General features: G+C 43.0%; 5 protein-coding genes across 14 annotated transcripts; 3 read left to right on the top strand and 2 right to left on the bottom strand.

Annotated features, from left to right (window-relative positions):
• Positions 1-105: 105 nt before the first annotated feature.
• cfap45 (cilia and flagella associated protein 45) lies at positions 106-4,246 on the bottom strand. Of its 2 annotated transcripts, none has more exons than XM_029445623.1 (12): positions 4,063-4,246; positions 3,326-3,436; positions 3,007-3,128; positions 2,670-2,814; positions 2,399-2,569; positions 2,051-2,229; positions 1,770-1,899; positions 1,498-1,644; positions 1,273-1,386; positions 960-1,153; positions 408-632; positions 106-312 (listed from the first exon to the last, which is right to left on the bottom strand). In XM_029445623.1, the coding sequence occupies exons 1-12, from the start codon at positions 4,063-4,065 to the stop codon at positions 246-248; spliced, it is 1,608 nt and encodes a 535-aa protein (XP_029301483.1). In that variant the 5' UTR covers positions 4,066-4,246; the 3' UTR covers positions 106-245. The 2 variants fall into 2 exon arrangements, with proteins under 2 accessions (XP_029301483.1, XP_029301485.1); XM_029445625.1 differs by having other exon boundaries at positions 3,007-3,116.
• Positions 4,247-4,968: 722 nt separating this feature from the next.
• slc37a4a (solute carrier family 37 member 4a) lies at positions 4,969-9,110 on the top strand. Of its 8 annotated transcripts, none has more exons than XM_029445631.1 (10): positions 4,969-5,122; positions 5,304-5,418; positions 5,794-5,956; positions 6,237-6,469; positions 6,822-7,065; positions 7,352-7,510; positions 7,595-7,680; positions 8,054-8,167; positions 8,257-8,395; positions 8,609-8,775. In XM_029445631.1, exons 3-10 carry the CDS (start codon positions 5,809-5,811, stop codon positions 8,773-8,775), a joined length of 1,290 nt encoding a protein of 429 aa, XP_029301491.1. In that variant the 5' UTR covers positions 4,969-5,122; positions 5,304-5,418; positions 5,794-5,808. The 8 variants fall into 8 exon arrangements, with proteins under 8 accessions (XP_029301491.1, XP_029301490.1, XP_029301486.1 ...); XM_029445630.1 differs by having other exon boundaries at positions 5,304-5,597; XM_029445626.1 differs by having other exon boundaries at positions 5,304-5,676.
• A 122-nt stretch (positions 9,111-9,232) lies between these two features.
• On the bottom strand, positions 9,233-11,124 carry trappc4 (trafficking protein particle complex subunit 4). Its single transcript, XM_029445637.1, has 5 exons — positions 10,866-11,124; positions 10,264-10,438; positions 9,879-9,982; positions 9,578-9,704; positions 9,233-9,441 (listed from the first exon to the last, which is right to left on the bottom strand). Exons 1-5 carry the CDS (start codon positions 11,038-11,040, stop codon positions 9,363-9,365), a joined length of 660 nt encoding a protein of 219 aa, XP_029301497.1. The 5' UTR covers positions 11,041-11,124; the 3' UTR covers positions 9,233-9,362.
• Positions 11,125-11,276: 152 nt separating this feature from the next.
• On the top strand, positions 11,277-13,609 carry rps25 (ribosomal protein S25). Its single transcript, XM_029445638.1, has 5 exons — positions 11,277-11,347; positions 11,958-12,047; positions 12,147-12,330; positions 13,284-13,463; positions 13,546-13,609. Exons 1-4 carry the CDS (start codon positions 11,345-11,347, stop codon positions 13,457-13,459), a joined length of 453 nt encoding a protein of 150 aa, XP_029301498.1. The 5' UTR covers positions 11,277-11,344; the 3' UTR covers positions 13,460-13,463; positions 13,546-13,609.
• Positions 13,610-15,571: 1,962 nt separating this feature from the next.
• sgcg (sarcoglycan, gamma) lies at positions 15,572-27,309 on the top strand. 2 transcript variants are annotated; one of them, XM_029445635.1, is made up of 9 exons: positions 15,572-15,689; positions 15,852-16,074; positions 19,302-19,503; positions 19,977-20,081; positions 21,046-21,133; positions 21,946-22,065; positions 24,351-24,423; positions 24,741-24,864; positions 25,892-27,309. In XM_029445635.1, the coding sequence occupies exons 3-9, from the start codon at positions 19,309-19,311 to the stop codon at positions 26,057-26,059; spliced, it is 873 nt and encodes a 290-aa protein (XP_029301495.1). In that variant the 5' UTR covers positions 15,572-15,689; positions 15,852-16,074; positions 19,302-19,308; the 3' UTR covers positions 26,060-27,309. The 2 variants fall into 2 exon arrangements, with proteins under 2 accessions (XP_029301495.1, XP_029301496.1); XM_029445636.1 differs by lacking the exon at positions 15,572-15,689 and having other exon boundaries at positions 15,829-16,074.
• The last annotated feature ends 34 nt before the right edge of the window (positions 27,310-27,343 follow it).

Raw genomic sequence — 27,343 nt, 5'->3', positions numbered from 1 at the left:
ACAGGAAGTAGAAACGTTTTTGTTTTTGCAATATGTGTCCACTCAGAGAGCGATGCTAAAACACTGAACCACTCAAATGTGTGCATACCAATGATCAGAAGCTTATAAAGTGCAATACAACCTTTATTGGTACATTCGTATATATGTTCAAGTTACATTAATACTTGAAATGTGTTCTTCCTACTTAAATAAAAACCCCGTAAAATGTGATGACTTTGCACCATTTGAATCCAGTTGTGAGTGAATCAGAGTGCACAGGCCCGGGCCTTCCTTTCCACTTCGCTGCAGTACTTCTCAGAGAGCCCAGTCGCCCTGCACGTCGACAAACACATGTCAGGTTCATTCAGTTAAAGACAGTCATGCCAAAAAATATCAGCCACCACAAAGGCCTGTTCTCCACTACTTACTTGAGCTCCTTCAGCTTCTTGTCTTTGATCTCATCGAGGCGCACGCGTCTCTGCCGGGCTTCCTCGACCAACCGATCCGCCTCCTTGAAGATCTCTCTGCGCTTAGCTACAGCTGAGAGCTCACGTTCCTTCACCTGACTCCGGATGGCCTCCGCGTGACGGTTTGCTTTCTGCCGCTGCTTGTCCTCTTCTTCCTTCAGTTTGATGATGGCTTCCTGTTGCACCCTGTGTGGAGAAACATTACAAGCTAATATTATAACTGAATGTGTAAACTAATAAGAATTAATGGAAATACTGTCCCATTAAGGCGTTATTTATGTTCCTCTTACCTATAGTGCTATTTATCAATCTAGATTGTTTTGGTGTGATTTGCCAACTGTTATATATTAAGAAGAGAATGCAGACATTTCTACTCCAACACTCGGGAACTAAAATTGTTAAATGGCCCTACAGGTAAGAGGAACAACTTGGATTTTTGGGTGAACTGTCCCTTTAATCCAACATGCATTTTTACTGCACAGATTGAAGCGTCCTACTGTTGGTGGTTCTTACTTTAGCGCCCTTTCAAACTCCGCCTTCTCCCGGCCAGCCTCGATCGACAGGAAGTGCTCTTTGCAGTGAACCTGCTCCGAGCGAGCCGCCCTCAGCATCGCTTCCTCCTGCGCTTTCTTTGAAACGAGCTCTTTCTCTTTTCTCCTCCATTCTCTCTCTGTGGCTTCTTGGTTCCTACGAGCACGGACCTCATCCTTCCAAATGCACACACACAAAATTGGGAATGCTTTAACTCCCATGACTCTGTTTGGAAGGTAAATGGGATTAGGGATTAGAGTGCTGGTATTGGTCAGCTGGTAGTTTTATTTCTCACCTGCTCTGCCTTGTAGTCTGTTGCTTTTTCTTGCCGGGCCCTCAGCCTGGCAATGTCCAACTCCTTCTCCTTGTGGATTCGTTTCTGCTCTGCTTCATATTCTGCCTCCCGTCCCTGCAGAGGTCATGAAATGTAAAAAAGAAAACTATATTTTAAAGATGTTGAAAGTGAGTTATGTATAAAGTGTGAGATTAGTCTATGGAGATGATTAGCTTTTCTTCTGACCATTTTGTTTTGTATGTATTCCATATCTCTCATGTCAGCCAGCTTCTCCTCCTCTCTCCTCCGCTCCTTGGCCTGCATGGTCTCTGCATTAATGCGCAGGATGTCTTCCTGCAGACGCTGCTGCTCCTCCCTCTTCTTCTCCAGAGCCTGGAAGAAGAAAACCAGTCAGAGAAGAAAAGGAGTCCAAGTGTCCCGGCATACACGTGGCTGCTGAGCGTGTATGTGATGTTTGTCGAGTGCCTTCGGTGTCTCTGCACGGGCTGGGTCTGCACCTTGAAGTCTTCCAGGTTCATTTCCTCTTGCTTCTCTCGTATCTGCTGTCTCTCCTGCTCTTTTATCTCGTCTTGCACTTGCTTGTCCTCCCGATGTTTCTGGATCTGGTCGTAAATCTTCTGCATTCCCCTGGATTATAAGAGCACAACACACACACACACGATGACTACACTAAAGCTATACATTTTTTTTTATCCCTAAAGGGTTTTTTTTTATTAATTTATGTGCAAATTATTCCATGAATGACTTTGTGTGTGTTTCCCAGTAACGCTCTTCTCACCCGATTCTCTGCTGTTTGCGCAGCTCATCAATCTGCTCCACAGTGTCCAAGGCCTTGCAGCGCTCCACTTCCATCATGGCATCCAGACGCTTCTCCTCCTCCGACAGCTCTGCTTGGATCTGCTTCTTCTCATTGAGCTGGGCATCACGTGTGGCTTGACAATGAGCACCCAGAATCAGCTGAGGGGATCACACACACACACACACAACACACACACACACACACACACACACACACACACACACACACACACACACACACACACACACACAGTATTGATGACAATGATTGACGGGTTCACATTCAAGACACACTTTTGCGGTCCACATGTCTGCAGCTGCTTCCTACCTTGTTGAGCTTTTTAATCTCACACTCTTGCTCCATCCTTAAAGCGTTGGCCCGCTCCACCAAGCGTTGGGCACGGTCCCGGGCCTCTAGCTCCAGCTCTGTCAGTGCCTGGTTCTCCTTACGGGACAGGTCTGCCTCAAAGATTTGTTGCTTCCTCTCCTCTGCAGCTCTCTGGATGAAATAAATAAATAAAAGCGCAAAGTGCTTATTGTCTTATTGTAAATCAGCAAGTTAAAGGACTATTTTGATTGGAGTTGTTCATGTTTCCTACAACTTCCTCTTCTTTCTTTCTTTGATAAGCCTCCCTCAGGACCTCCCTCTCCTCCTTGGTGAGAACACGGGACGTTGAGGTGATCCGCTCAAACTCAGCTGATGGTATAATGATGGACTCTCCTGAAGGGTCCTTGAATGGGATCCTGGCATAATGACAGGTGTTGGTTCGTTACCTGTGCTTTTGGGGTTTCAGTACTGCATAATCACTTAAATGTAAACACTTTTGCAATATCACAATACATATTATAGTTATAGGGATTGTATTGCATTATCTATTCAAATGTGAATCATGCTTTTCATACAAACTGGTCTTCAGAGTTTATCAGTGAGTGTACCTGATGTTGCGAATGAGGTCTTTGGTGACGATTTGAACAGTCGCTCCTTCCTGGATCTTCTGGGACTGATTCTTTGGAGCATTGGAAGCTGAGTTTCCACCTTTGTCAAACTGTGGTAACAGAGTGTGTTAGCAACATCTCACAAAGCCATTCATAACTTGTGATCTCTCCACCCTTGCAACACATCACACTCAGTAACAGATGTTTAAATCCAGGTACATTGTACTGATCTATGACCCTGGGCTCATAGCAGCATTGCTGATGCTGTCAGCAACAATTCATTGTCTGGGGTGGAACAATATGGGCATCACTCACTCACCCGTTTTGGACTCCCAAACAGGGTTTCATCCACCTGAGAGGTGGGGGCCCTCATGCGGTACCGGCGGGTATCAGAGCTGTTCCTTGAATTTGTGTTGCTGGATCCCAGTCTCTACAGGAAGTAACATTACCACGTGTGTGCATAGACAGTGGTGGAATGTAACTAAGTGCATATCCTTAATATAAATCCAAGATACTTGTACTGTACTTGAGTGTTTACATTTTATGCTACTTTATACTTCTACTCCACCACTTCTCAGATGCAGATATTGCACCTTTTACTCCACTACATTACAGTTTTAGTTACTTTACACAACATTAAATTCCCTTCCTGTTCGGAGAAAAACAAATGTGGTGATGTAGATGCTTTTTCTAATAAACTGAAGGATGAAGTGTTCCTTTATGTGTTGAGAAAATTATCTCTTAATAAAACTCTTTAACTGGAAAATCACAAATCTGAATGAAAGCTGTTGTTCTGAGATGTTGTTCTCACATTTCAGCCAAGCTACAAACACATGAACATTTGTTAAAACATGATGCATTGCTGTAGCTTAAGCACAATAATTAGCACAACCACAGCAGTAAAATACAACACACACATTAATGCAGCTGTAATATTAATCCAAATATATCAGGGAACATTTTACTGCACAATGAATACTTTTCATACTTTAAGTAAATTGAGAAGCCTTTGAGAAGTGGGATTTAGCAGCTAACTGAAAGGGGCCTTGAACTCACCATGGTCCTCGGTTATTGGTGTCAACGGAGAATGAATTAAAACGTTAGCTCGTCTAAAAACAGTTTGCTAACCGCTAACGTTCCTAGTTTGTTGTTAACAAGTTTTTACGACTGATAAGAACGAACTAAATGTTTTTGTTGTAACGCTAAATGTCGCTAGCTTACTCATAAACTTGACAACAACACGAGATCCGTTGACTGTGTTGTTGTCTGTTGCCATGGGAACAAATGCGAGGGGCTAAAGGGAGGCGGGGCTAACCGACGTAGGGAATAATATTATAAAATAATTAAAATAAATATATATCTTGCTTTTGTGAAAATTGTGACCTAACATAATTTGTATTGTTAACGGATTTAAAATAATAATGGAAAAAAAACCTAATAATAATACAAATTAAAAAACTAATAATAATAATAATAATAATAATAATAATAATAATACAAATAAAACAAAAAAACGTTGGTGATCACTTAAAGTAAATGCAATTCCGACTTTTAAAATTTCGCAAATTGTTTTAATATGAAAAAATATATTTCTGACATGATTATTGTACGATTGATTTTTATGGGTGAATATCATATTAATTGCAGCAAACGGATGAGTAATTTTTAAATGATTTAAAAAAATATATATATTTAAAATTATTTCTCACATCATTAAGAAAATGTAACGAGGAAGATTTGTGGGAGATTTTGTAATGTTTTGATTTATGTCCCTATTCTGTTTTTTTGTTTTTATCTATGCCTAGTGATTATTTATTTATTTATTTTATAAAAACCTATTATTTTATAACGTTATATTGTTTTGTACGTATATATTGTCTGTGATATCTTATTATTTAATCTGTGTTCAATAAAATAAAATAAAATAAAAACGTTTTTAATCAAGCTTCCGTGTCTGGGCGGTGCCAGCTGGTCCACATGACACGGAAACTTTACGCGCTCCTCCTATACAGCCTGGACATGAGAGCTGCACTATGAAGACTAAGACTTTACTTTGCGAGAAAGTCCAACACGCAGCTTTGAAGTGGATTAACATTAACGAGGTGGACATACAGAGGTATCAAGGTGGTTTACTTCCACTAAATACTGTTTTTGTAGAATGTGCATGCCTCATTATTACAAAACGATTACAAATGTCTGTGCATCTTTAATTGATCTTAATTGAGATAGATACGCGTTTTATTCACTTGCCCTCAACGAATCAAACACATGTTTAACTAACTATTTCTGTCTGATAGGTCTTCTGCTGTTAAACCACAAATCTCACACACACACACCCTTTACATGGAGAGGAAGCCTCCCCCTGGTCTGCCGTGACTATTGGACTCCACAGTAAATCATTAACACGTAAATGTGAGGATTCCTTCCATACACCCCTCAGATGGGAACAAAACAAATGAAAGGAACACAGGTCATTGTTCAAGTAGACGGACCCTTTTGTATATACACGTGCCTAAAGAAAAACAACACATTGATGTCACACACGGATCGATTTTCGTTTCCAACCGCCAATGGCTGGCCTGAAGCACATGGTAACAACCCAGATCAAATCATCTTTGGGACAGAGAAGTTGACTATTAACCTCACTGACTGATTGCGAGCACTTCTCTTGTAAGCAGCTGATTTCTATGCAGTGGATCCTGTAGCAAAGTTCACTGTCACAGGCAGGAGCTTGCTCCTTACTCTGGATCTGTCCTCTATTCTTCTACCTTTTTGCCATTTTTATAGGACTAAATCTCAGCCATGGCGACTGCAGGTTATGGATACTACCGAGGCACTATATTTCTGGCCATGTTTGTAGGCTACACACTGTACTACTTCAACAGAAAGACTTTCTCCTTTGTGATGCCTTCTCTCATGCAAGATATTGAGCTGGATAAGGATGACCTGGGTATGAGACTCTTAACCTTTTGCATTGACTCTAAGCTTGATTGTCATATTTTGCAAGTTCCACACGCTGTTACAGTTCACAAGTAGACTTTTTAATTACACTTTAAACATCATAAGCATAATTGAATAACATTGACTTATCCTCACACACTATTGAACTTGTTCATTTGTTTTCAGTAGACTCTAGATTACAGGTACACTTGTATCATGCGCTACCTATTAGCTTTACTTTTAATCGGCTCTGTGTGAACTCTTCTTCTCCTGCCCTCCTTTTTGTTCAGGCATGATCACCAGCAGCCAGTCTTTGGCCTACGCTATCAGCAAGTTCATCAGTGGCGTGCTTTCGGACCAGATCAGCGCCCGCTGGCTCTTCTCTATTGGCCTGTGCATGGTGGGAGGCATCAACGTGGTCTTCTCCTGGTCCTCCACTGTCACCGTCTTCTCTGCCCTGTGGTTCCTCAACGGCCTGGGTCAGGGTCTCGGTTGGCCTCCCTGCGGCAGGGTGCTGCGCAAGGTACCTGAGCCCCAAGCCACTAGATCAGTGCTGCTGTATTCCGGCATCAGAGTCCAGATGTTTATCTTTCTCTCCTGTGTGATAAAGAACAAATAGGCATCATAATTAGGGCGATTTGGATATAAACTTGTGTTTTAATGTACGTGGAGGATCAGGAAAAGTTCCTCCTTCGCTTGTTTGAGCTCACTGATTTGCAGCCTGTCAAATGTTGGTCATTCCGTTATTACCTGCTGTCAATTCAGAACACTGCACCGGTTCAATTATGTCATTCTTCCTGTATATCAAAGGCAAGATGATGACACTTCCTGTCAACGCTGTCATGATTTCATGTCTTTGTTTCCTCTGCCGTCAGTGGTTTGAGCCCTCTCAGTTCGGGACATGGTGGGCGATTCTCTCCTGCAGCATGAATCTGGCCGGCAGCCTGGGCCCCATTATCGCCTCAGTGCTGACCCAGAGCTACAGTTGGAGGACGATACTCTCCGTATCTGGAATGATTTGTGTCGTGGCCTCCTTTTTCTGTCTGCTGTTCATCAAGAATGAGCCCAAGGATGTGGGGCTGCCCAACATAGAGGCAGCAGCCAAGAAGAGCAAAGGAGGTGAGACTGACTGTGAGAAGGCAATACTGCCGTTAACCTGTGCATGTTCCAGATGTTCCAGATGTGTGTTTTTGCCCAGCATGTGCCTCTTGTGTTGTGACTAAAGGTCGGAGACTCGGTGGACTCTGTACCCCGTGTGTCCCTCACATGCTGTGTGTGTGAGCTGTATCAAGCTCACACACACACCGGGAGAGTGAGAAAGGAGACACTGATTAGAAGCAGAGATAACTTCCCATCCCCACCATCGGTGTAACACTACTCTGTCTTCTGCCTGCTTCCTGTGCAGGATCCTCCAGTGATGAAAGCACCCTGTACGAGTTCCTGCTGTCCCCCTACCTGTGGCTGCTCTCTGTGTCCTACCTGGTGGTGTTCGGGGTGAAGACGGCCTGCACTGACTGGGGCCAGCTGTTTCTCATTGAGGACAAGGGCCAGTCTACACTTATGGGTATGGAAGAGGGTGCAGCGTAGACTCCTTTGTGTTGAGGAACATGTTGCGAGATGTTGTGAATCCCTATATTCTTCTTCACAGGTAGCTCATACATGAGTGCACTGGAGGTTGGGGGCCTGATGGGAAGTCTGGCAGCAGGTTTCCTCACGGACAAGGCTGTGGCCAAAGTGAGTTTGCATAAAGTAAACACACAGCTTTTACCTGTTTTCTTACAATATGGCCAAATCATCCTGCCTCTGTTTGCTTGTTTTGTAATTTGGGAATTGATATTTTATAAGTGCACTTACTGCACTAAGGGCTTCATTCAGCTGCGTTGTCCTGGGCAACATGAAGTCTAGTGCATATATCCAGGTTAACTCTTACTTTAATAAGTATGTGCACCAGAACTGACTTTACCATTTGACCAGTGTATTGCCTACAAAGAAATATAATATGCACCATAACTTCTCACGGATGTAGTGTCAAAGATCGAAAAAAGACTTTCATCAGGACTTTACCACCAACGACAGTAACTTATTTGTATTTCCTTATTTTGTACAGCAAGGCAAGCAAATCTATGGCAACCCTCGCCATTTCATCCTGATCTGCATGATGGCTGGAATGTCTGTGTCCATGTACCTGTTCAGAGTCACAGTTACTCCCGACAGCTCCAAGGTATCTCTTCTAACACATTGGACAGAGAGTCATTAATCCCAAGGTTTGCATGTCAACCTCATGGCTGATCCTCTCATTTGTACGTTCAGGTGTGGATACTCATCTTGGGTGCTGCATTTGGGTTCTCCTCTTATGGACCAATAGCGTTATTTGGAGTTATAGCCAATGAGAGTGCCCCATCCAACTACTGCGGGACATCACATGCCATAGTAGCCCTGATGGCTAACAGTGAGTTCATTCAGTTTCATTTCAGAACTACACTACACCAGACACACAGCTGTTAGGGCTGGAACTGCTGATTATCAGGAAGTCTCCATATTTGAGAGGCTGAAGGAAACATTTAGGCATAAATGTTATATTATTATTCGACGCAGCTTCAACTGTTACTGCCTTTACACTAATAATGCATTCTGTGAACTTTTCCGTTTGTGTTCTGCTCAGTCGGGGGCTTCCTGTCCGGACTACCATTCAGCACCATCGCCAAACACCACGGCTGGGAAACGGCCTTCTGGGTAGCAGAGGTCACCTGTGGCATCACCGCAGTCGGATTCTTCCTGCTGCGCAACATCCGAACCAAAATGGGAAACACGTCCAAGAAGGCAGACTAAAACATTATCACACCTCGTCCTCTGCGCCCGGACAAAAGAACGGAATACTTTGAGCCATCTTCGTAGTTTCATATTTTTCGTATACCACGGTATCGTCTGTATTACCGGACAGAAGCACGAGTTAAGCTTCGAGAAGTTGAGCACTTGTTCTTGAGAAAACTGTTTTTGAAAGGTGCTTTTCTACATGCTGTAAACATGGCGACAGTAACTCAACGTTATGTAAACGTCTGTGTCAAAAACACAAGTGGAGAAATGTTTTCTCTCTGAAGGCCGCTCAATAACAACTGGTATATGATGCAATATCTGTGTTAATAAAACTATTTTGTAATCTTGAATCATGAATGGAATTACAAGACTTACACAGAAAGCTAAATGTGTGGTGTTCCTTATGAAGGTTTGAATAAATGATGTTTTGTCACTTTGAAAGTGTAAGCTCGATGCCCAGTACACATAAAAAGAACTTTGACAGATAATGTTTAATCTTCAAGTATTTACAAAACAACGTATTTACATGCCAGTCCGATAACAACGCGGAAAAAGAAACAAAAGAAAATCCACTTTTCCCCCTTAAACCACCTTCAACTGGTTCAAGATCCAGCTCCAAAGTTTCCAGCTTTCTCTGCGATCTCCAGTGAACCTTTCAGATTCTGGTCAAAGAGTTCACACCTGGAGACATCAGAGGACACTAGTTATTGGATGTGTGAGTGTTAGACATGTGTAATCTGAAATGCACCAAATACTCATTTTAAGAAACTTAAAAACACAGATTTGACGGCGACCTCGTCCTGATTCTCTCCGTTACCTGATTGGCATTTCCAGAGAATAAAACGGGTTCTTGAGGGCAAAATCTGAATAGTTCTCGTAAATCTTCCTCAATAGGGCATCAATGCCAGACTGTCGAGGGTCCGCCAGCACGATGAACTTGATCCCTGAAAGAACAGAGGTGGAACAAGCAGTTTAAAATACTGTCATGTTGAGGGGTCGTTCTCCAAGGATGTAACAGAGTGGGTGGATTTTTAAATGGGACTAAATATCACTGTCCTTGCTTTTTTTTTCTAATATTGTCTCATGACAACGTGAGAAACGCTTATTTAACTACTAACCGGTGAGAGTCTGGAAGCAGTGGAGTTTGAAGACGTCCGTTTCCAGCATCTCAATCCCTGAACTGCCAACGTCCGGGGACAGCTGTGAACCTATAGCAAACAACCTGGGAAAACACACAGACGGGCAACTTAACGCTGGAGCTTAGGGATCACTGATTGGTGCCAAAATGAACTTTAGTAAGCAGTTTAGAAAACGACTGATCCACATGCTTCACAATCAATGGTAGCTCTTTGCTATGAAGCCAGAATTAGTTTTAAACATGGAGCCAAGCACAGGTGAATTTGCAGAAGCCTAAAAATGTGTGTAGAAAAAGATGGATCGGTGTGTCCCTTGTTAGGAACACATCAGACCCGGAGATCTCTGTGAAACACGGATATGACTTACGAGTGGAACATGGACGCCAGCATCAGCTTCTCATTAGAGCTCAGGCGTGCCCGTCCAAAGCGAATAGACACTGGATAATTTGAGGAATCCTTTAAATATTCAAGGATGTCCTTTCCTTCTGCTGTGTTCTTGCCAAGCACATCGGCTCCATTGATGGACAGCACTGCATGGCCCACTGGAGAATGACAAAACACACTTAAGTTTCAGTCACTTTGAAATGGTGTGCTTCACAGAACATCCTGGAGCAAGGTTTTACAGCTGTAATAACGTTACAATAACACCACTTTAAATGTCAAATTAAACAACAGAGTTGGAATGTTTTCGGGGATAATCCCTATGTTCCTGTTCTTGATATTAACTAACATTGTAAGACATTTGTAAGGGATGTCTTCATAGTTCAAATTGCAAACAAATGACCGGAAATAGACATTTCAAATGCAATTTGCCCCAGGGAAACATACATTGCTTAAAACATAAACAGGATATTAACCTGGGGTAGAAGAACAATAAATGCAATCTAAGCGCGTTGCATAGACGATTGGTGCATGTATTAGTAGCTAGCCGAGCTAGCATTGAGCTAACGATATGCTGTAACACGTTACCTCTGATTCCGTCTCTCTGTCCAAACGATACGATGACCTTTTCATCGTGATGCTTCAGCACTAAATCTAAAGGATAGCTAAAAGTTTTCTCGGCCTCCGCTCTCGGGACATAATTGTCATATTGGTAGATTAAACCCCCAGCCTTGTTCACCACATACACACTGAAGATCACCATCTTTGCAACGTCCTGCCCAGCTGACAGGACTGTCACGTGACCATAAAATGTCAAAAGACAGCAAAATTAGCGTTTACTAGTTTGGGTCTTTGATTATTTATTAATCTTCATATTAATCTTAAACCAGACGGTATAACTGTGGTGTAGCAATTTGGTGAGCCAATAACACTTTAAACTATTTGTATATAACACGGAAGAACTCAATTTCCCACAACTACCTCTTCTATTTCCGGATGTACGGGTTGTCTAAGGGGCTCTTGCACGGGTGAAACTTCCTTTCGCTCCGACATCTTGACGAGGAAACATGGTGAGGACAGTTATTACACGTTTTGTCGAAACAAATTAGCATTTTTTACATGTTTCTGTTTGGAATGTGGAGTTCTTATTACTCGGATTATCTGGTGATATGAATGTGCTTTCACACGCTGTGACAACAGTGTGTGGATGAAGCATTAAGTTGTCAAATTTTACTCATTTAGCGGCTAGCTAGTTGGCTAGCTAACGTTAGCTAGCTTGCTAACTCAACCATGCTTTCGTACAACACTGGTGACAGAAAATGAGCCCAACAAAGTCATCACTCATTATTCTGCATGTATAATAACTATATATAAATGCACACATGTCGACAACATTAAGACAATACAATTCCCCGCTAATTGCGACAATGAGAATAACAAATGTTAATAAAGAGGCTCGAAACGCCTTATGAGGACGCAGACAAGGCCATCCCATGCAGGCCAGCCAAGTCAATCTAGGCTCCTAGCTCTATCTACCGGGCATTTTTCTTCTTGATTACCTTTTTAATGGCAAGTCATCCTTATACTTAAATACACGGACTGTGGAGCACGTGCTGTCATGTCCAACATGTCAGCGCAGTCTGTGACACAGTGTTATAACTTGTTGTCCTCTGTTTTTAGCCTCCCAAGCAGGATAAGAAGAAGGACGCTGGGAAGTCCAAAAAGGACAAGGACCCAGTCAACAAATCCGGGGGCAAAGCCAAGAAGAAGGTATGCAGTGGTTAATACTCATCCTGAATTGGCCCTTCACATGTGATGTTACTGAATACCTTTTTCTAATCATGGAAATATTTGTGTGATTCTGAGCAGAAGTGGTCCAAGGGAAAAGTGAGGGACAAGCTTAACAACCTGGTCCTCTTCGACAAGGCTACCTACGAGAAGTTGTACAAAGAAGTCCCCAATTACAAGCTCATCACCCCCGCTGTTGTGTCTGAGAGGCTGAAGATCCGTGGCTCCCTCGCCAGGAATGCTCTCCAGGAGCTGCTTGCCAAAGGTGAATTTGTCCGTCATATAACTCCTAAAGATGCATATTCATCAGACAACATGCCTGCATCCAAATCTAATCCATCTACAAATTGGGAGATAATCTGGATGGGCCGTATTAGTGGGACTTGCCTCGAGGCAGAGTGGTCATGGTGTGGTTTACGCCCTGCTACAGACATTTTCCAGTTGTGTGTGTGTATAATGGTTAATCATCTGAGTGATAAGGTAGTGTAAGTTCATGCAAAGTACAGATCATTTTTGCACATATTTTTAATGAATAATGGCAATATTGAAGAACATCTACTGCTCAAGTCTCAGATTGTGTCCATGGAGTCCTGGCAGTTTGCTTGTCTGTCCAGCAAAGTTATTTTTGAAGTGGAATTTTATCCAAATTAGCAAAAACAATTTTGTCTGCATTCGTTTACAATGATTGTTTTATAAGTGGCTCCAGTGAATAGTAAAGTTAAAGCTGGGTTGCATGTTTCCTGAGTAAACTCAACCTCCAGAATCTTTTGCATTAGAGGTGGAGATGGTTCTCCAGCGACAAACAATGTTTTGTCATCTCCAATGTTTTGATGCAACATCAAATCCATCCCATCAATAGGCTGCACAGTCATCAGCGCTGCTCGTTGGCTGTGTCACATTTATAAAGGCTCACACTCTGCGTGTACGTGCCAAATTGTTTTTGTGAAGGTTCCATCAGTGACCGTGATTTGCAAGGTTGATATCCGTGACATTACTGCTACCATCACTACTCGTAGCATGTCATTTCTTTTGAAATCCTTGAAAATAATTTAAGTTCAAATTGCTAGATGAAAGCAAGAGGTACAACCATTAATTATATTTTGAAACATTTTAATGTTGTACGTTCTTGCATCGCTGAAATAAGTGAATGTATGAAATGCTTAATGTGCGGATGAAAGAAATCCTTACATAGAACTCTTTCCTTTTTTTGTTTTCCAGGCATGATCAAACTCGTGTCCAAACACAGAGCGCAGCTGATTTACACACGTAACACCAAGGGTCCCGATGAGGAGGCAGCAGCAGAGAAGGCCGAGAAGGGAGAGAAGCCCGAGAAGGGAGAGAAGGCCGAGAAGGGAGACAAAGCAGAGAAGGCAGAGAAGGCAGAGAAAGCATGATCAGGTACAGAAACTATAAATGTGTAAATTATTATTAATGTTGATCAAGCTGCATCCACTGACCTGCATTCTTCTTTGTCTTGCAGGTTTTCCTGTTAACTCTGAGCTGTTCGTAATAAAAGATGAATAAAAACTGTAAAGACAACAACATATCTGTTTCCTGTTCATTATGTGTGAGTAACTGAATTACATGGTAGATTGGTGATTTGTACAAGCGGGTGTCGTACTTTGTAGGTCAAAGTTCAAAGTAACAGCCAGGAAAATGTTACAACTCTGGACCGAAATATCAGCAAAACAATTAATGGTTTAGGAAAAGGACTGCGATCGGCTTACGGGTATTTTAAGACGAGCATGCACTACACCGTTTAAGGTTCCCACAGTGAGCCAGAACTGATTTGTGTAAAGTTATGAACATACTCTTTATTATTCACATGGATTTCCTGTGGTGACGTGTCCTTCAATCACATGACTTTGTACTGCTAATGCTCCTTAAAAAGGCGAAGTTATAAAACCAACAGTGGATTTATTACTTGGATCTGACGGTGAAAAGGGGGGGGGGGAGCCTGTGCAACCGGATGCGCCTCACATTAGCATTAGTCTTGCATTCAGTTACAATCAGCATCCTTGGTTATGCGAGTGCTCATGTCTGCTGCATGTAACCATGTAAGTGTCGTCAACCAATAAATTCAAAGGGACATTTTTACTTCACTGATATTGTTTTCAGTGCAAGATGGATCATTTCTAACTCTGTGCAAGAGATGCATCATTAATGTCTTCCATTTGTCTGTTGAAAGCCACAGGCAATGAAAGGTCATGAGATATTGATAAGAAATGGTATGAAATGAAGCAACCCCCCCCCGTCAGATGTTTGCTCAGGGCTGGAGAGACGGGAGTCTTGTGATGGATGCTTTAAGATGTCCCTTTGTCACTGCGCAGCACTACCTCGAGCAGCAACTGCAAAACAAAGTGCAGGATGCACGCCACTGACGGATGCACCACCCATCAGCTCCCCCCACCCATCAGCTCCCCCAGCATCTATCTGGGATCACAAAGATGTTACTGCATGCTTTTCAGTGGAGGTGCCTTCTCATGATATACCCCCCCGAATGGCTTTAGCAGATCATTATCACACAACTGAAGTCTTTATAAGTCTGTATGTTTTGGGAATTGCTGCGTCTTATGAATGGGGGGTGTTAGCGGTGTTTGATTTATTAGACAATAACAAATCAGCTGTGTGCATCAAGATTTTGCTAAATTAATTCTCTTTCATGTAATGGAACAGACTGCAAACACTTTATACTGTGTGTGTGTGTGTGTGTGTGTGTGCGTGCACAATAGAGGAGGATAAGAACCCATTTTAACATCATTTTGGGTCGTGCACTGTTGATTCTGTAATCAAGTTAGTGGAGTGTCGGCTCTGTATTCCTATATTTAAATGCATATTGTTGAGCACATAAGATGCAGCTTCAGGACTCTGACCATGTCGGCAAGAGCACGATGTACATGTATGTATGATGTACATCATTTACTATAAACACCTTTATTTGTGTTGCATGACAACATGAGGAGAGTCCACTTGATGCTCACTATGCTCTGTAACTATATCCACTAGTTCTGTCAGCTGTCTCTTGTTTTGTTAGCTGATTCTCATCCTTCCTCTGCCCCCCCTGGACCACGGCTGCTGGATGAGGGAGGAGGGATGAGATCTGGTGGTATTTGATCATTTGTCGTAGTTAGAATAATGGAAATATCTGTTGTAAAGCTTCATGTTTTATTAAAATAACGTGAGTTTTGGTACATTTACTTTGTGTTTCAGCTGTCAAGGTGAAAGGGGGGTTCTGTGCCCCCCCCCCCCCCCTTAAGAACAATGAATCTATTTTAGTAATACTGAAGGATGACCTTGAGTTACTTGTTTACCTAAAATTCGTATTGAAAATTAGTTTTATTTTGTGATAAATAATTCAAAACCATGACTCGCACAATTTCCATTTCAACAACTGCCACCTTCACGCCCCCTCCTGTCTAATTTATTACTCTGTGTTTGCTTCCTGTCTCCGTCGCCACTCCGTCTTACTAACTGCCCTCTTCAAGGTCCGCCCATCCGGCTGCCTGTCACCCGGCGGAGCTATCGGGAAGACCAGCTTAACTTTCTGTTGAGAGCAATGACTGAAGTCTCAAATTAGACTGGACTGCTCCGAGCCTTGGGCTGGGGAGGGAAAGTGACTCACTGGTGTGTATGACAAACAACTGCCACTGTTCATTATGGATAGTGTGTGTGTGCGTGTGCGTGTGCGTGTGCCTACTGATGGTTACTTCTCCTCCCCCCCCTCCTCTCTGTTTCTGTCTCTCTCCCTCATATACACACACTGATGATATTCTAATGTCTGCACAGGAAGGATAGAACGAGTCAGAGTGGGTCTGCTGGGGAGTGGGAGCGCCGTCTCGTGGTGTTTAGCCGGGGCTCTTCCAGAGCTCGATTTATGGCTCGCAGCTGTTGAGTGGCTGACAGACGTGTGAGGGACTCGAGCGCTGCTGCTTCTCAAGCTGCTCTTACCAGCTCCAGCTCTGCTTACAGTTGCATCGGAAAGAGGACTGCTGTGTCTGAACACACAACGGTGAGTGCTCCTTCTCTTTCACACATACTCTGTGGCATTGTGTTGTTCTTTCCCTCTTAAAGTAACATTTTATAATGGCAACCTTTGACCTACTGCATCATTTCTTTCTAAATGTTCCTTTCTCTGTGCCTCCCGTAGAGCTGTGATTTACTTTGTTGTCCCGACAGAAGCAGTTTGTGATTTGGGGAAAGTGTTTTAGGTTGCCAGCTGTGCTCAGTTTTACCATACATGGCCAGCAATATTGGAATACAAAAATAACTTTAGCGAAAGACCGCCTCACTGTTTAGTGTGTTATGAGCACTACTCTAGTGTCTGATCTTCCATTAGTTATACCTAATGTAGTGCGTGTGTGTGTGTGTGTGTGTGTGTGTGTGTGTGTGTGTGTACGTGTGTCTCCTGTGCTGCCCTTTTTTTAATTTTAGTTCACAATGCTGCGTCCTATTTTTAGAAGTTAAGGCATCACAGCGGAGTGGAGACATGACGGCTGCTACTCACTACACACAGAAACTTCAGCCCTGTGCTCAGCTTTCGATCGCTCCTCACATCGAGCTCCTCCGAGGATTCCTCTGCGAACGTCCCTGCAGCTAAACAATTTGAGCTTTCCTAACTCACTGAAACCTTTGGCATTTGGTCAGGGAACCCTGGTTTCTCAATTACAGCCGGACCCTGTGGAGTTTAGGCAAGCGGTTAGCCTGTCCGGCCCGACCCAGAGGTCAGAGACGGGCAAGGAGCATCACTTCGTTAGGGTTAATTGACATGGTGCCATAGGATAAATTGCCCTGCTGAACAAAGTTCTCCTCATCCTTGGAGCAAAGGACTGTTAGAAGTGTACAGTGCCTTTTTAAAACTTGAAGTTAGTTGTCTCTCTAGTGGTATAGAATCCATGCTTTGTTTTAAAACCAGTTTTCTATCACCAAGAGGTTTTATAAAAGGATAGACCTGATAACAAAGTGTTCCTCTCTGATGCCAGACTCTATTTCCGATCATAAATTGAGCATTCCTGGCACTTTAACAGCAACTGCTCATGGAGTGTTTATTTGGGTTGCTATGGAAGGAGCAGTCTGTGGCTGAAGGGCCGGTGGTAACACTGAAACTGGAGCTGGAAGACGCCTTTAAAAGATCCAGCCTCAAAGCTGCTGCCTCCTCCCACCGCTGCCCAAGTACAGTTGCCTCCTAATGCCTTCATTTAAAGTCATTATACTGGGTTAGATCAAATTCATTAACATCATAATGAACAGCTCTTCAGCCCTCAATGCTCATTTGCCCAAAGGACACGGCTGGCTGATCAACATGTTGAAACGCAAATGATCTGTAGTTGTTAATAGGTATAGTGCAGGATATTGGAATCGGTCAATTTAACTGGTTAATCTTGAGCCTCCATGGAAAAATCATCAAAAACTAAATCATAAATGTTTATAAAGCCGTGTACTAACACACACTTCTCTTCTGCGTTGCTGAGATTCGGGGGCATTTCTAATAACTTACTACTTATCAACCTTCTATCTCCTCTCCCCTGCGGAAATAGCACAAAGTCATTTGTTCTGCTATATTTTTTATGTGAGATTCATTTATTTTGTTTGAAATAAGGGCTATTCATCACAGCTGGGCGTGCAGGCCATGTGACAGGTCCTGTGGAGAGGCGGGTTCGCTCATAGAAATACTCTCAGCCTTTTATGCCAACACGTTTCATTCCTGTGTTTACTGCAAACGGCAAGAAATGAGCTGTGGAGACTATAGGTCTTTTATTATGGGCTGGATCTCAGTGAGCTCAGACTCCAGCAGAGAGCGCATTTGCTTTTTGTCATTGCCCCCCGCTGTGAGGGCGGAATATGTACTTCATTATTCACACATACAGTATGGGACTGTATGCAGAGTCACAAGGGACTCGACTGAACATCTGTCCCGTATGTACATCAGCCTGGCTGCTGCATCTGGTTTTGTTCAGATAACTTTCCACGTGAAAGTTTCGATGTGGCAGCTGTAAAGTATTGATGAAGACGAAGAGCAGGTTGTTAATGCTGATGGAGACCCACACACCGCTCCCCTGTGCTCCAACACGCACTTCAGTGTCGTTGTGAAACCTGTCCCTGAGGTTCCCTGTTGTCAGATGGTCCAAATGTGCTGACTGTTGGGGGGGGTTTGCTCGCAGGTTGCTCTCACGTGCGCTGCATACAGAAACATACTGCTGGTCACAACTTATGATACTTGCGGTGGTTTGAAATATGCTGACATTCAGCTCCTTGGTGTTGTGTCACTGATGGCCTGCTGCTGTGTAGGAAGTACCGCCTCTGCTCTGCAATAAGTGGCATTTTCCTTTTTTTTGCCTTTAGCCTTTTTGAGAAACTGCTGGAAATACCATTAAGTTTTCCTTTTGGCGAAATGAGCCAGTTATCCACTGGCACTGCGCACGAGCTCTGCGCTCATGAATGATATACTGTGCACTGTGTGAACGCGGCATTGTATAGAGTTGCAATTAGATGGTGTGTTTATACACTTATATGTTAAGGCTTGAACTGAACATGGTAGCTTTTACAGGATGTGTAGAAGCAGAGAGAAGAAACCCACCTTGGATCAAACCCATTGGAAAGATCTGTTGCTCACTATCTTTATATATTGCATTCTTCATTCTTCAAACCTTGAAATGGTGTTATGGAAGTATCAGTAGGCGTCTCTTGAACCTGCAACTGGTGTGTGCAGGAAGTAAAATGTTACTATGACAATCCTACTTAAAGCTGCTATAATCCATATTTCTATAATAAAGAGTGAAAGAAGTGGCTTGTACTGACAAACACAGAGGAATACAACACTTCGTTGCACTTCTACAGAGAGTTATAGCGACTTCCAGCTAACATTTCTTGTTTTCCGTCCTGTAACGTTACGTTTTGGTTCACTCTCACCGCTAATGGAATAATTTGGGCAAGGAAGCTCTAAAAACTTGGCACCAAACAGCAGACGTGGAGCATTTAGCAGCTAAAGAGTCAGATACCTCCATCAGGAGTCGGAGGAGACCAAACATGGAGCTAAAAGAGAGAATATTGTAAACATGACTTAAACTTAAAAGGTGGTAATGTCAGTGTTGTGTTCACAGCTTGCTTCAGTGAGTTGACCTATATTACATAACATTAGTTACTGTCTCTGACTCCTGACAAACTACACGGACTCTGTGGCGTGTCATGACTTTCAGATTTGTGAGTTTTTGTTTTTAAACCTGTGTTTCTGTTGCTCAGCCAGCAGATGGTGCGGGAGCAGTATGTCACCACCACCCAGGGCAGCAGCTCGCCCAGGCCGGTGCCCGACCACGTCTACAAGATCGGCATCTATGGCTGGAGGAAGCGCTGCCTCTACCTGTTTGTCCTGCTGCTCATCACCATCCTGGTGGTGAACTTCGCCCTCACCATCTGGATCTTCAGGGTGATGTGGTTCAACACGGTACGCATGACTCACCTTGGCACTTTATATTTTCAGCTGTGGTTGTTTCTTTTCCGTCTACCTTCAATGCTTCTTTTATATCCTCCATGTTGTTTTGTCAGTGATCATTTCTTAATGTATTTCCGTCACATTGACACAACAACCCTGCTTATTTCATATTTATTTAATTAATTATATCGACTTTCTTAAGTCCAGATGGAAACCATGGATTTATGTAGAAGCAGAACAAATCCCACACACACACACACACACACACGCACTGTTGTGAAATGCCTGCTCAGCTAAATCCACTGGCTTGTTTAGTTCTGCAGGAAAACATTGCCGAGTGTTTCACACTTGGAAAGACACAATCTAAATTCCTAACCTGCCATACTTTGGATTCTTACCGTGCATTATATAATCATTCAGATGTGCGTGCTTGCAGATTCCCCTGTTAAACCTGCATCTTGAACACATGTGTGTCTTCGTTGTAGGAAGGGATGGGACTCCTGCAAGTAAACTCAGATGGGGTCAAGCTGGATGAGGGAGAGTCGGAGTTTCTTTTCCCCGTCTACGCTCAGGAGATCCACTCCAGAGAAGTGAGATAATCAGGAACACACACTTTTCTTGCTCTTCTTCCCACATTCTTCTTCACTCTGCTATGCCTCTTTCTCTCCCCGTCTACCTCCCTCACTCTTTCTTCTTCCAATCTCATTCTCATACTTGTGTTTGCTCAGTGAAGTGGCCTGACAGCCAGGCCAGTATTGCATCTCAATGTTTACCAAACCTAAACTTGATTTGCGTGTTGGATCTGTGCAGGAAACACGTCCTGTCAGCATCTAAATTCCTTTTTTTTATCCAGCTGGAGAAGGTGAATTGTATATTTCTGACTTTACTTTTTTTGGGAGATGTGTCAGAAGAACAAACTGGATTTGGCACTCCCAGGCGGTGCACGTGGGGGTGCAGCGAGTTCCCCATTAACCTCAGATATTTGCGGTGGAAAGTAGTTTATGGCTCGCCTGCTAGCAGCAGATGGGAACACTTTGCTGCAGTTGTTTACATGTTATGGCTTTTCTTGCTCATAGCAGCATTCTTTCTTTATGGGCCTCATTAAAAAGGTAATGTATTCCTCATTTGTGGACGGACGCTTTCTCTAATTTACTCAATGGATGTCTAATGAGATTTGGTCGGCCACCATCTCGCTTTCCACATGAAAGTTAGTTTTATTTTCCAAAAGGCATCATTTATAAAGAATGTATACGCTGAAACTAAACTAATAAATCACTTTCCTTCTAACCCATTCATAAGAAATCAACCTGGCAACCCAAAAGCTCTTATTTATAATCATATCTATACATTTATCTACCATAATTAAAGACATTTCAACTTATTTCTTGGCAAAGTGTTGCCAAACAACATCTACGCTAGCAGCTCTGACACTGCTTTGAGCTAATGCTAATGTCCGCATGCTAACGTGCTCACAAGCAGGTATGTTGAGCTTGCTAGCCTTAGCAGTAAAAAAGCATTTCTTTGCAGGCATAATCTTTTTCATATTTTTCCCAGGACTCTTCACTTCTCGTGCACTCATCGGAAAACGTTTCCCTTAATGCCCGCAACGAAAATGGTGATGTCACAGGAAGGGTATCTGTGGGTAAGAGCCCCGAGAGGACACATGTACACACCGTGACTCACAGAGCACTCATGCATAACAAAGTATCTCATTGATGTATGAGGGCAATAGTCAAGCCATTCATGCACTTGTCCTGCAGAGGTTTCTTCTCCAACATTAACAGTGACAAGGAGCCCTCTTTCCATTTATAATCTATTTGATTTCCATTTAAAATCCATTAAATGCAACATTTCTCTCTCTGCCATTGCTTCTGGGTCGTTTTACATTACACAGAGGGACCCGAGGACTGCGGAGGATCAGATTTGTGCGTCTTTTTATGGCTCACCAACGGCTGCGTTGGGGTGTTTTGTCATAATTAAAAGGCCAACAAATGACCCAGCTAATTGCATTGTTCCACAGCGCTGTTATGTGTCCTTGATCATTAAGCCGTAAAAAGCATAGCCTGCATCCCCTCGGCCCTCTGTGAATAAAAATTAAATGCTTGTTAGAGAAGATTACATGCCGCTTCACAGTTGTAGGTGCTTCAGAGAGTTAAAGATCTTTGATTTATCTTTCTGCTTTTAGATTTGCCTCACAGTGAAGGGTAAAGTCAGATAACCTCAGACACATTAACTGTCAGTTGGAGCAGTATTTTAACTCCTACACGTTTCAGAAGTTGGTTTGTTTTGCTCACTTTGTTTTTGCCTCTACCTGTGAGGTTGATATTTTCGCACAGCATGACTCATTATATTCTCTACGCATCGCAGATTTGAAAAGAGAGATTTGATATTGATTTATTTCCATGTAATAGTGCCAAACCCCTTCAGGTATTCTTGATGTTTTTGTTGTTGCAGGTCCAACAGAGGCTCAGGGAAGTGTTCAAAATCTGCTCATTAACTCTCACAGCGACAACATGCTGTTCGCTGCAGATGGTGATCAAGCTGTGATTGGACCAGACAAACTACGAGTCACAGGTATACTGACGGCTGACACCTGCTGTTTCCTGGGAAATAATGCACACCTGATGACTGATGTCTGTGCAACAGGACAGAGACAGATGCAGTCATTTTCATAATCATTCTCGTCGCACACTCGAGTGCATGGATATCTCTGAAGTGCACCTACATAAAAATGAAAAGTCAAGAGCTTAGTTATCTACACCTGAACATGCATTAATGCCATGTCGGTGAAATCCATCACATAAAGATTCTAATCAAGTATTTTTTAATCTAGTTGAACCAACAAAAGAAATATCACAGCTCCGTGCCACGCGGTGTGTCGTCTTACACAACAAAGGGTTGAAGCATCCCCCATTATCTTTTCTCTCCTGCTTCCCCCTCCTGTCTCTTGGTGTCAAATGTGTGTATTGATTGTGTTGTGGGTCACTGACCCACACTCTGTGATGGCTGATTTAATGTTGAAGGGAGTGTCAGCTGATAGCTTCATGCCCCAAGGTCATTTTGATCCAGAGAGCCCACTTTTACTTTTAAAAAGATTAGTCGACAGCCTTGCTAGCAGCGCTGAGCGACTGCGCAGCGGGTGCTTTGAGCTAAATGCTAATGCGAGCCGGCTAACATGCTGATGTAAATATAATGCACTGTTGAGTAGGTGTACCATTTTAATTTAGCATGTTAGCATGTTAGCATGCATTCATCATCTGCGGAACCACGAATGTCTACGAAACTTGATGCCATTTATGTAATTAAGATATTTCAGTCTGACCAAAGTGGTGGATCGACCTTCAGACCGACATCTGCCAGAGCACGGTCGTTCTGTTTTCAGGGTCCTTAGTTCCCCACATTTATACGGCACATTATGTGAACAAAGGGTCCTGTGGTTCCCCGCGCTATATTAAAACATGTCACATCCTCAGACTGCAGCAGTTGTTGTCACATCCTCAGACTGCGTATTGTGTGTCACATCCTCAGACTGCAGCAATGTTGTGTGTCACATCCTCAGACTGCAGCATGTTGTGTGTCACATCCTCAGACTGCAGCATGTTGTGGTGTCACATCCTCAGACTGCAGCATGTTGTGTGTCACATCCTCAGACTGCAGCATGTTGTGTGTCACATCCTCAGACTGGCAGTATGTTGTGTGTCACATCCTCAGACTGCAGCATGTTGTGTGTCACATCCTCAGACTGCAGCATGTTGTGTGTCACATCCTCAGACTGCAGTATGTTGTGTGTCACATCCTCAGACTGCAGCATGTTGTGTGTCACATCCTCAGACTGCAGCATGTTGTGTGTCACATCCTCAGACTGCAGCATGTTGTGTGTCACATCCTCAGACTGCAGCATGTTGTGTGTCACATCCTCAGACTGCAGCATGTTGTGTGTCACATCCTCAGACTGCAGCATGTTGTGTGTCACATCCTCAGACTGCAGCATGTTGTGTGTCACATCCTCAGACTGCAGCATGTTGTGTGTCACATCCTCAGACTGCAGCATGTTGTGTGTCACATCCTCAGACTGCAGCATGTTGTGTGTCACATCCTCAGACTGCAGCATGTTGTGTGTCACATCCTCAGACTGCAGCATGTTGTGTGTCACATCCTCAGACTGCAGCATGTTGTGTGTCACATCCTCAGACTGCAGCATGTTGTGTGTCACATCCTCAGACTGCAGCATGTTGTGTGTCACATCCTCAGACTGCAGTATGTTGTGTGTCACATCCTCAGACTGCAGCATGTTGTGTGTCACATCCTCAGACTGCAGCATGTTGTGTGTCACATCCTCAGACTGCAGCATGTTGTGTGTCACATCCTCAGACTGCAGCATGTTGTGTGTCACATCCTCAGACTGCAGCATGTTGTGTGTCACATCCTCAGACTGCAGCATGTTGTGTGTCACATCCTCAGACTGCAGCATGTTGTGTGTCACATCCTCAGACTGCAGCATGTTGTGTGTCACATCCTCAGACTGCAGCATGTTGTGTGTCACATCCTCAGACTGCAGTATGTTGTGTGTCACATCCTCAGACTGCAGCATGTTGTGTGTCACATCCTCAGACTGCAGCATGTTGTGTGTCACATCCTCAGACTGCAGTATGTTGTGTGTCACATCCTCAGACTGCAGCATGTTGTGTGTCACATCCTCAGACTGCAGCATGTTGTGTGTCACATCCTCAGACTGCAGCATGTTGTGTGTCACATCCTCAGACTGCAGCATGTTGTGTGTCACATCCTCAGACTGCAGTATGTTGTGTGTCACATCCTCAGACTGCCTCTCTTGAAGTATGTATGTCTTTCTTCCTCAGGTGCTGAAGGAGCGCTGTTCCAGCATTCAGTGGAGGTGCCAATGCTGAAATCTGAACTTTTGAAAGACCTGAGGTGAGTGTTTCAGCCTTGTATGGGCCATATTGATGGATAATGCATGAAGACTACAAGTCATATGGAAGATATTCAGAACAGTTCAGTTGATTGAGACTCAGTCAAGTCCTTGCACTAAAGAATTGTGCATGCACCTTCACTGAAGAAATCAGGTTTCACAACACGCTCTATCCTGTAACTTAATTTGAGGTGCATACAATATATAATTAAACTAAAGAGGATCTGAGCTCTACGGAAGTAGTGTTTAATTAAATATAAGAGCAGATAAATAATATGGATGGCAGATGTGCTTATAATTCAGAGCTGTTTTGCTGTAGGTTGGAGTGTCCGACCCGCTCTCTCACTCTGGACGCACCAAAAGGAGTTCATCTCAAAGCGCTGGCCGGCAACATTGAAGCTGCTTCCAACATGGACATTATTCTGCAGTCTACTATCGGACTGGTAAGAAACACATTGCTCATTTCCCGAAGTCTTCTACACCAACTTGTACCAACTGTTGTTTTTTTCTTTTGATTACCAAGGGAATATATACAGTATGCGTTGGCAGCGACATGCTGCTTCACACTTCTATAATCTCAGTCACACCTGGGAGCTTTTCATCTCAGTGAGCCCCACTCAAGTGCACTGTGACAGTTTCTTTTTCATTTGTTGGACAGAATCGGTCCAAAATACCTTTACAGATCGCCCTGAGAGAGCTCATTAGACCAGTTCTACTTTAGTTTGCTTGTAAAAAGGAACATGCATCAGTAGCTTGTGGTTGGAAAGATGAAGCTCTGACATTATACTGTACTATCCTGCATCTTTGGATTCACTTCACAGTTAATCGGTATTTGTGAGCACAGTTCTTTATAGAGCCAAAAAAGATCCTCATCTGTAAGCTGCAATGAGTTTGTTGCCTTTTGAACGTGCAACACATTTGTTTGGGCTCTGGATGTTTGTTGTGGTGCAGTGGTTTGCTGTTTCCATGTTTATAGTGAGTTTTGTTGATTTGATTGTGGTTGAATCAGGGCTGGATGGTTGTTGTGGTGCAGTGAACTGGCTGAATAAAGAATTTGTATCACAGGCAATGATTTGACCTTTCTTTCAGTAGAAGGTCAGCATTTATATGACAGCATAGTTGCAGGGTATATCACACCCTCATCTCTCTGTTCTTGCTGTCGGGAAGAAACGGGGTTGTAATCCTGCACGTCCGGGATAATACAAGTTATTTGAATGTTCACATTCTCAGTATTTCTTTTATTTTACTGATCGTGGACTTTGCATCACGTTCTCATTATAGTTTCCTTATGCATCAGTGCACTGGTTTTGGCACTCACTGGACATTCCCGCTCTCTTCCAGCATGCTGTGTGCCATTATGTGTGTTTATGCACTCAAGTGGAAAGAATGAAGCAGAGTGATATTTCCTTGTTGATTAAATGCAACTCTGTGCTCTCTCCTTGTATCGTCCTTGCTCTCCACGCTGTGCAGCTTGTGCTGGATGCTGAGACCGTGCGTATGCCGAGCCTGCCCGTGAGCAAAGGAGGGGTTTCTGGAAATGCTCAGGGTCTCTACGAGGTGTGCGTATGTCCCAGCGGCAAGCTCTTCCTGTCCAAGGCTGGGGTCACCTCGACTTGCAGCGAGAATCAGGAGTGCTAGAAAGACGAGGTAATTGATTTTCCATCTCTCAGTAGATGCGTCTTCTGGGAGGCAGCAAGCACAACGGTTTATATCCGGCATGGGCTTTTTTTTTTTATTGTCTTTTATACCACAGTGGGTCTCTGATGATCTCAGAGCTAAGATCCCACTGGCACATCGAGGCCTGTAAAAATACAAATGCCTGCTGGCGTACATGTTGGAGATGTCATGAAATGCATAATTTTAGTTGCATTCATGACCTTCTAACCATTCAGCTGAAACAAATTGGCACTCTGTTCCAAATGTATCTGCATCAGAGCTGTGGAGAATTGTTTTTTTACACACGCATTATCATGGCTGGGCAATGAGGAGCTGGGAACAGCTTACATCCTATGCAATATTATCTTGGGGTGCAATAAATAAATTAACATACATCAAGGGCTTGGAATATTCAAAAAATAAATCTCTCAAATGTAGACCGAATGTTATTGAATATTTATTTTGGTTTCCGTGCCCTTCTGGCTCCGAGCCCTTGGTGTGTTGTTGTTTTTTGTCTGGGTGTTTTTAGAATGTTTTTTATTTAACAGAAATGCTGGTAAATATCTTGTCAGTCACGTCAGAGATGGATTTTATCTCTTTTTTTTTTATTTTTGGTTAACTCAAATTCAGATGCAACATCCTTTTTGTTTTTGTTTAATTTCTTTTATATGGTTTAGATTTAAATTAAGGTAGCATAAAGTGTTACTGGAGTGGTATCACGTGTGTCGTTTTTGTTTAGTAAGATTGTTTTTTTGTTTTTAAGCCCCACGTACGCACGCAATTATGCTTTTAGCTACGAGACAGTTTGTCTTGCAATAAGCTGGTCTGTTTGGTCAGTAACCTCATTTACAGCCAAAGGTCTGACTAACTCATTACCTTTTATAATAAAGTAACTTTACTTGTGGGTCGTTTTATGATATGAAATAATGGGATTTTAGTTTTTCCTTTTGCCTTTTTGGGTCAAATATGCCTTTTTATTTTTACACAATATGCATGATGTGTAATTATAAACAATTGTGTCTGTAAGATTCTCAGTTCAGGGCAATATTTTGTAATAGTTACGAGTTTTTTGACTGTTTTTAGCGTAAGTAAAATCTCATGGCGTCGTGTTATCATTGTCGGTATTGATAAGTAGATAATTTGAAGTTCTCACGTGTTCTGGCATATTTTGATAGTGTGTAATGTGTATTTATTTTTGTATGTTGAATAAACTTTGTGCTATTCTTCTATGATGTGTCTGTCGGAGCGATTCATTCTCATTTACCT

Source organism: Cottoperca gobio, chromosome 13 (genome assembly GCF_900634415.1).
Source record: "Cottoperca gobio chromosome 13, fCotGob3.1, whole genome shotgun sequence".
Lineage (NCBI taxonomy): Eukaryota > Metazoa > Chordata > Actinopteri > Perciformes > Bovichtidae > Cottoperca > Cottoperca gobio.
The sequence above is the reverse complement of the archived record's forward strand: the minus strand, read 5'-3'. Positions and strand labels throughout refer to the sequence as shown.

What these genes read in the sequence shown, in the direction of transcription:
- rps25 (XM_029445638.1), top strand. An exon ending in GGGGCAAAGCCAAGAAGAAG is followed by an intron (nt 12,048 to 12,146) that starts GTATGCAGTGGT and finishes GATTCTGAGCAG; the next exon opens with AAGTGGTCCAAGGGAAAAGT. An exon ending in CCAGGAGCTGCTTGCCAAAG is followed by an intron (nt 12,331 to 13,283) that starts GTGAATTTGTCC and finishes TTTGTTTTCCAG; the next exon opens with GCATGATCAAACTCGTGTCC.
- slc37a4a (XM_029445634.1), top strand. Translation starts at nt 5,809, where the DNA reads ATGGCGACTGCAGGTTATGGATACTACCGAGGCACTATATTTCTGGCC. An exon ending in GCTGGATAAGGATGACCTGG is followed by an intron (nt 5,957 to 6,236) that starts GTATGAGACTCT and finishes CTTTTTGTTCAG; the next exon opens with GCATGATCACCAGCAGCCAG. An exon ending in AGCCAAGAAGAGCAAAGGAG is followed by an intron (nt 7,066 to 7,351) that starts GTGAGACTGACT and finishes CTTCCTGTGCAG; the next exon opens with GATCCTCCAGTGATGAAAGC.
- sgcg (XM_029445635.1), top strand. Translation starts at nt 19,309, where the DNA reads ATGGTGCGGGAGCAGTATGTCACCACCACCCAGGGCAGCAGCTCGCCC. An exon ending in AGGAGATCCACTCCAGAGAA is followed by an intron (nt 20,082 to 21,045) that starts GTGAGATAATCA and finishes TATTTTTCCCAG; the next exon opens with GACTCTTCACTTCTCGTGCA. An exon ending in TGCAGTCTACTATCGGACTG is followed by an intron (nt 24,865 to 25,891) that starts GTAAGAAACACA and finishes CACGCTGTGCAG; the next exon opens with CTTGTGCTGGATGCTGAGAC.
- cfap45 (XM_029445623.1), bottom strand. An exon ending in AATACATACAAAACAAAATG is followed by an intron (nt 1,387 to 1,497) that starts GTCAGAAGAAAA and finishes TGACCTCTGCAG; the next exon opens with GGACGGGAGGCAGAATATGA. An exon ending in AAGAAGCTGAAGGAGCTCAA is followed by an intron (nt 313 to 407) that starts GTAAGTAGTGGA and finishes GTCGACGTGCAG; the next exon opens with GGCGACTGGGCTCTCTGAGA.
- trappc4 (XM_029445637.1), bottom strand. Translation starts at nt 11,040, where the DNA reads ATGGTGATCTTCAGTGTGTATGTGGTGAACAAGGCTGGGGGTTTAATC. An exon ending in ACAGAGAGACGGAATCAGAG is followed by an intron (nt 10,439 to 10,865) that starts GTAACGTGTTAC and finishes GTCATTCTCCAG; the next exon opens with TGGGCCATGCAGTGCTGTCC. An exon ending in CTGGCGTCCATGTTCCACTC is followed by an intron (nt 9,983 to 10,263) that starts GTAAGTCATATC and finishes GTGTTTTCCCAG; the next exon opens with GTTGTTTGCTATAGGTTCAC.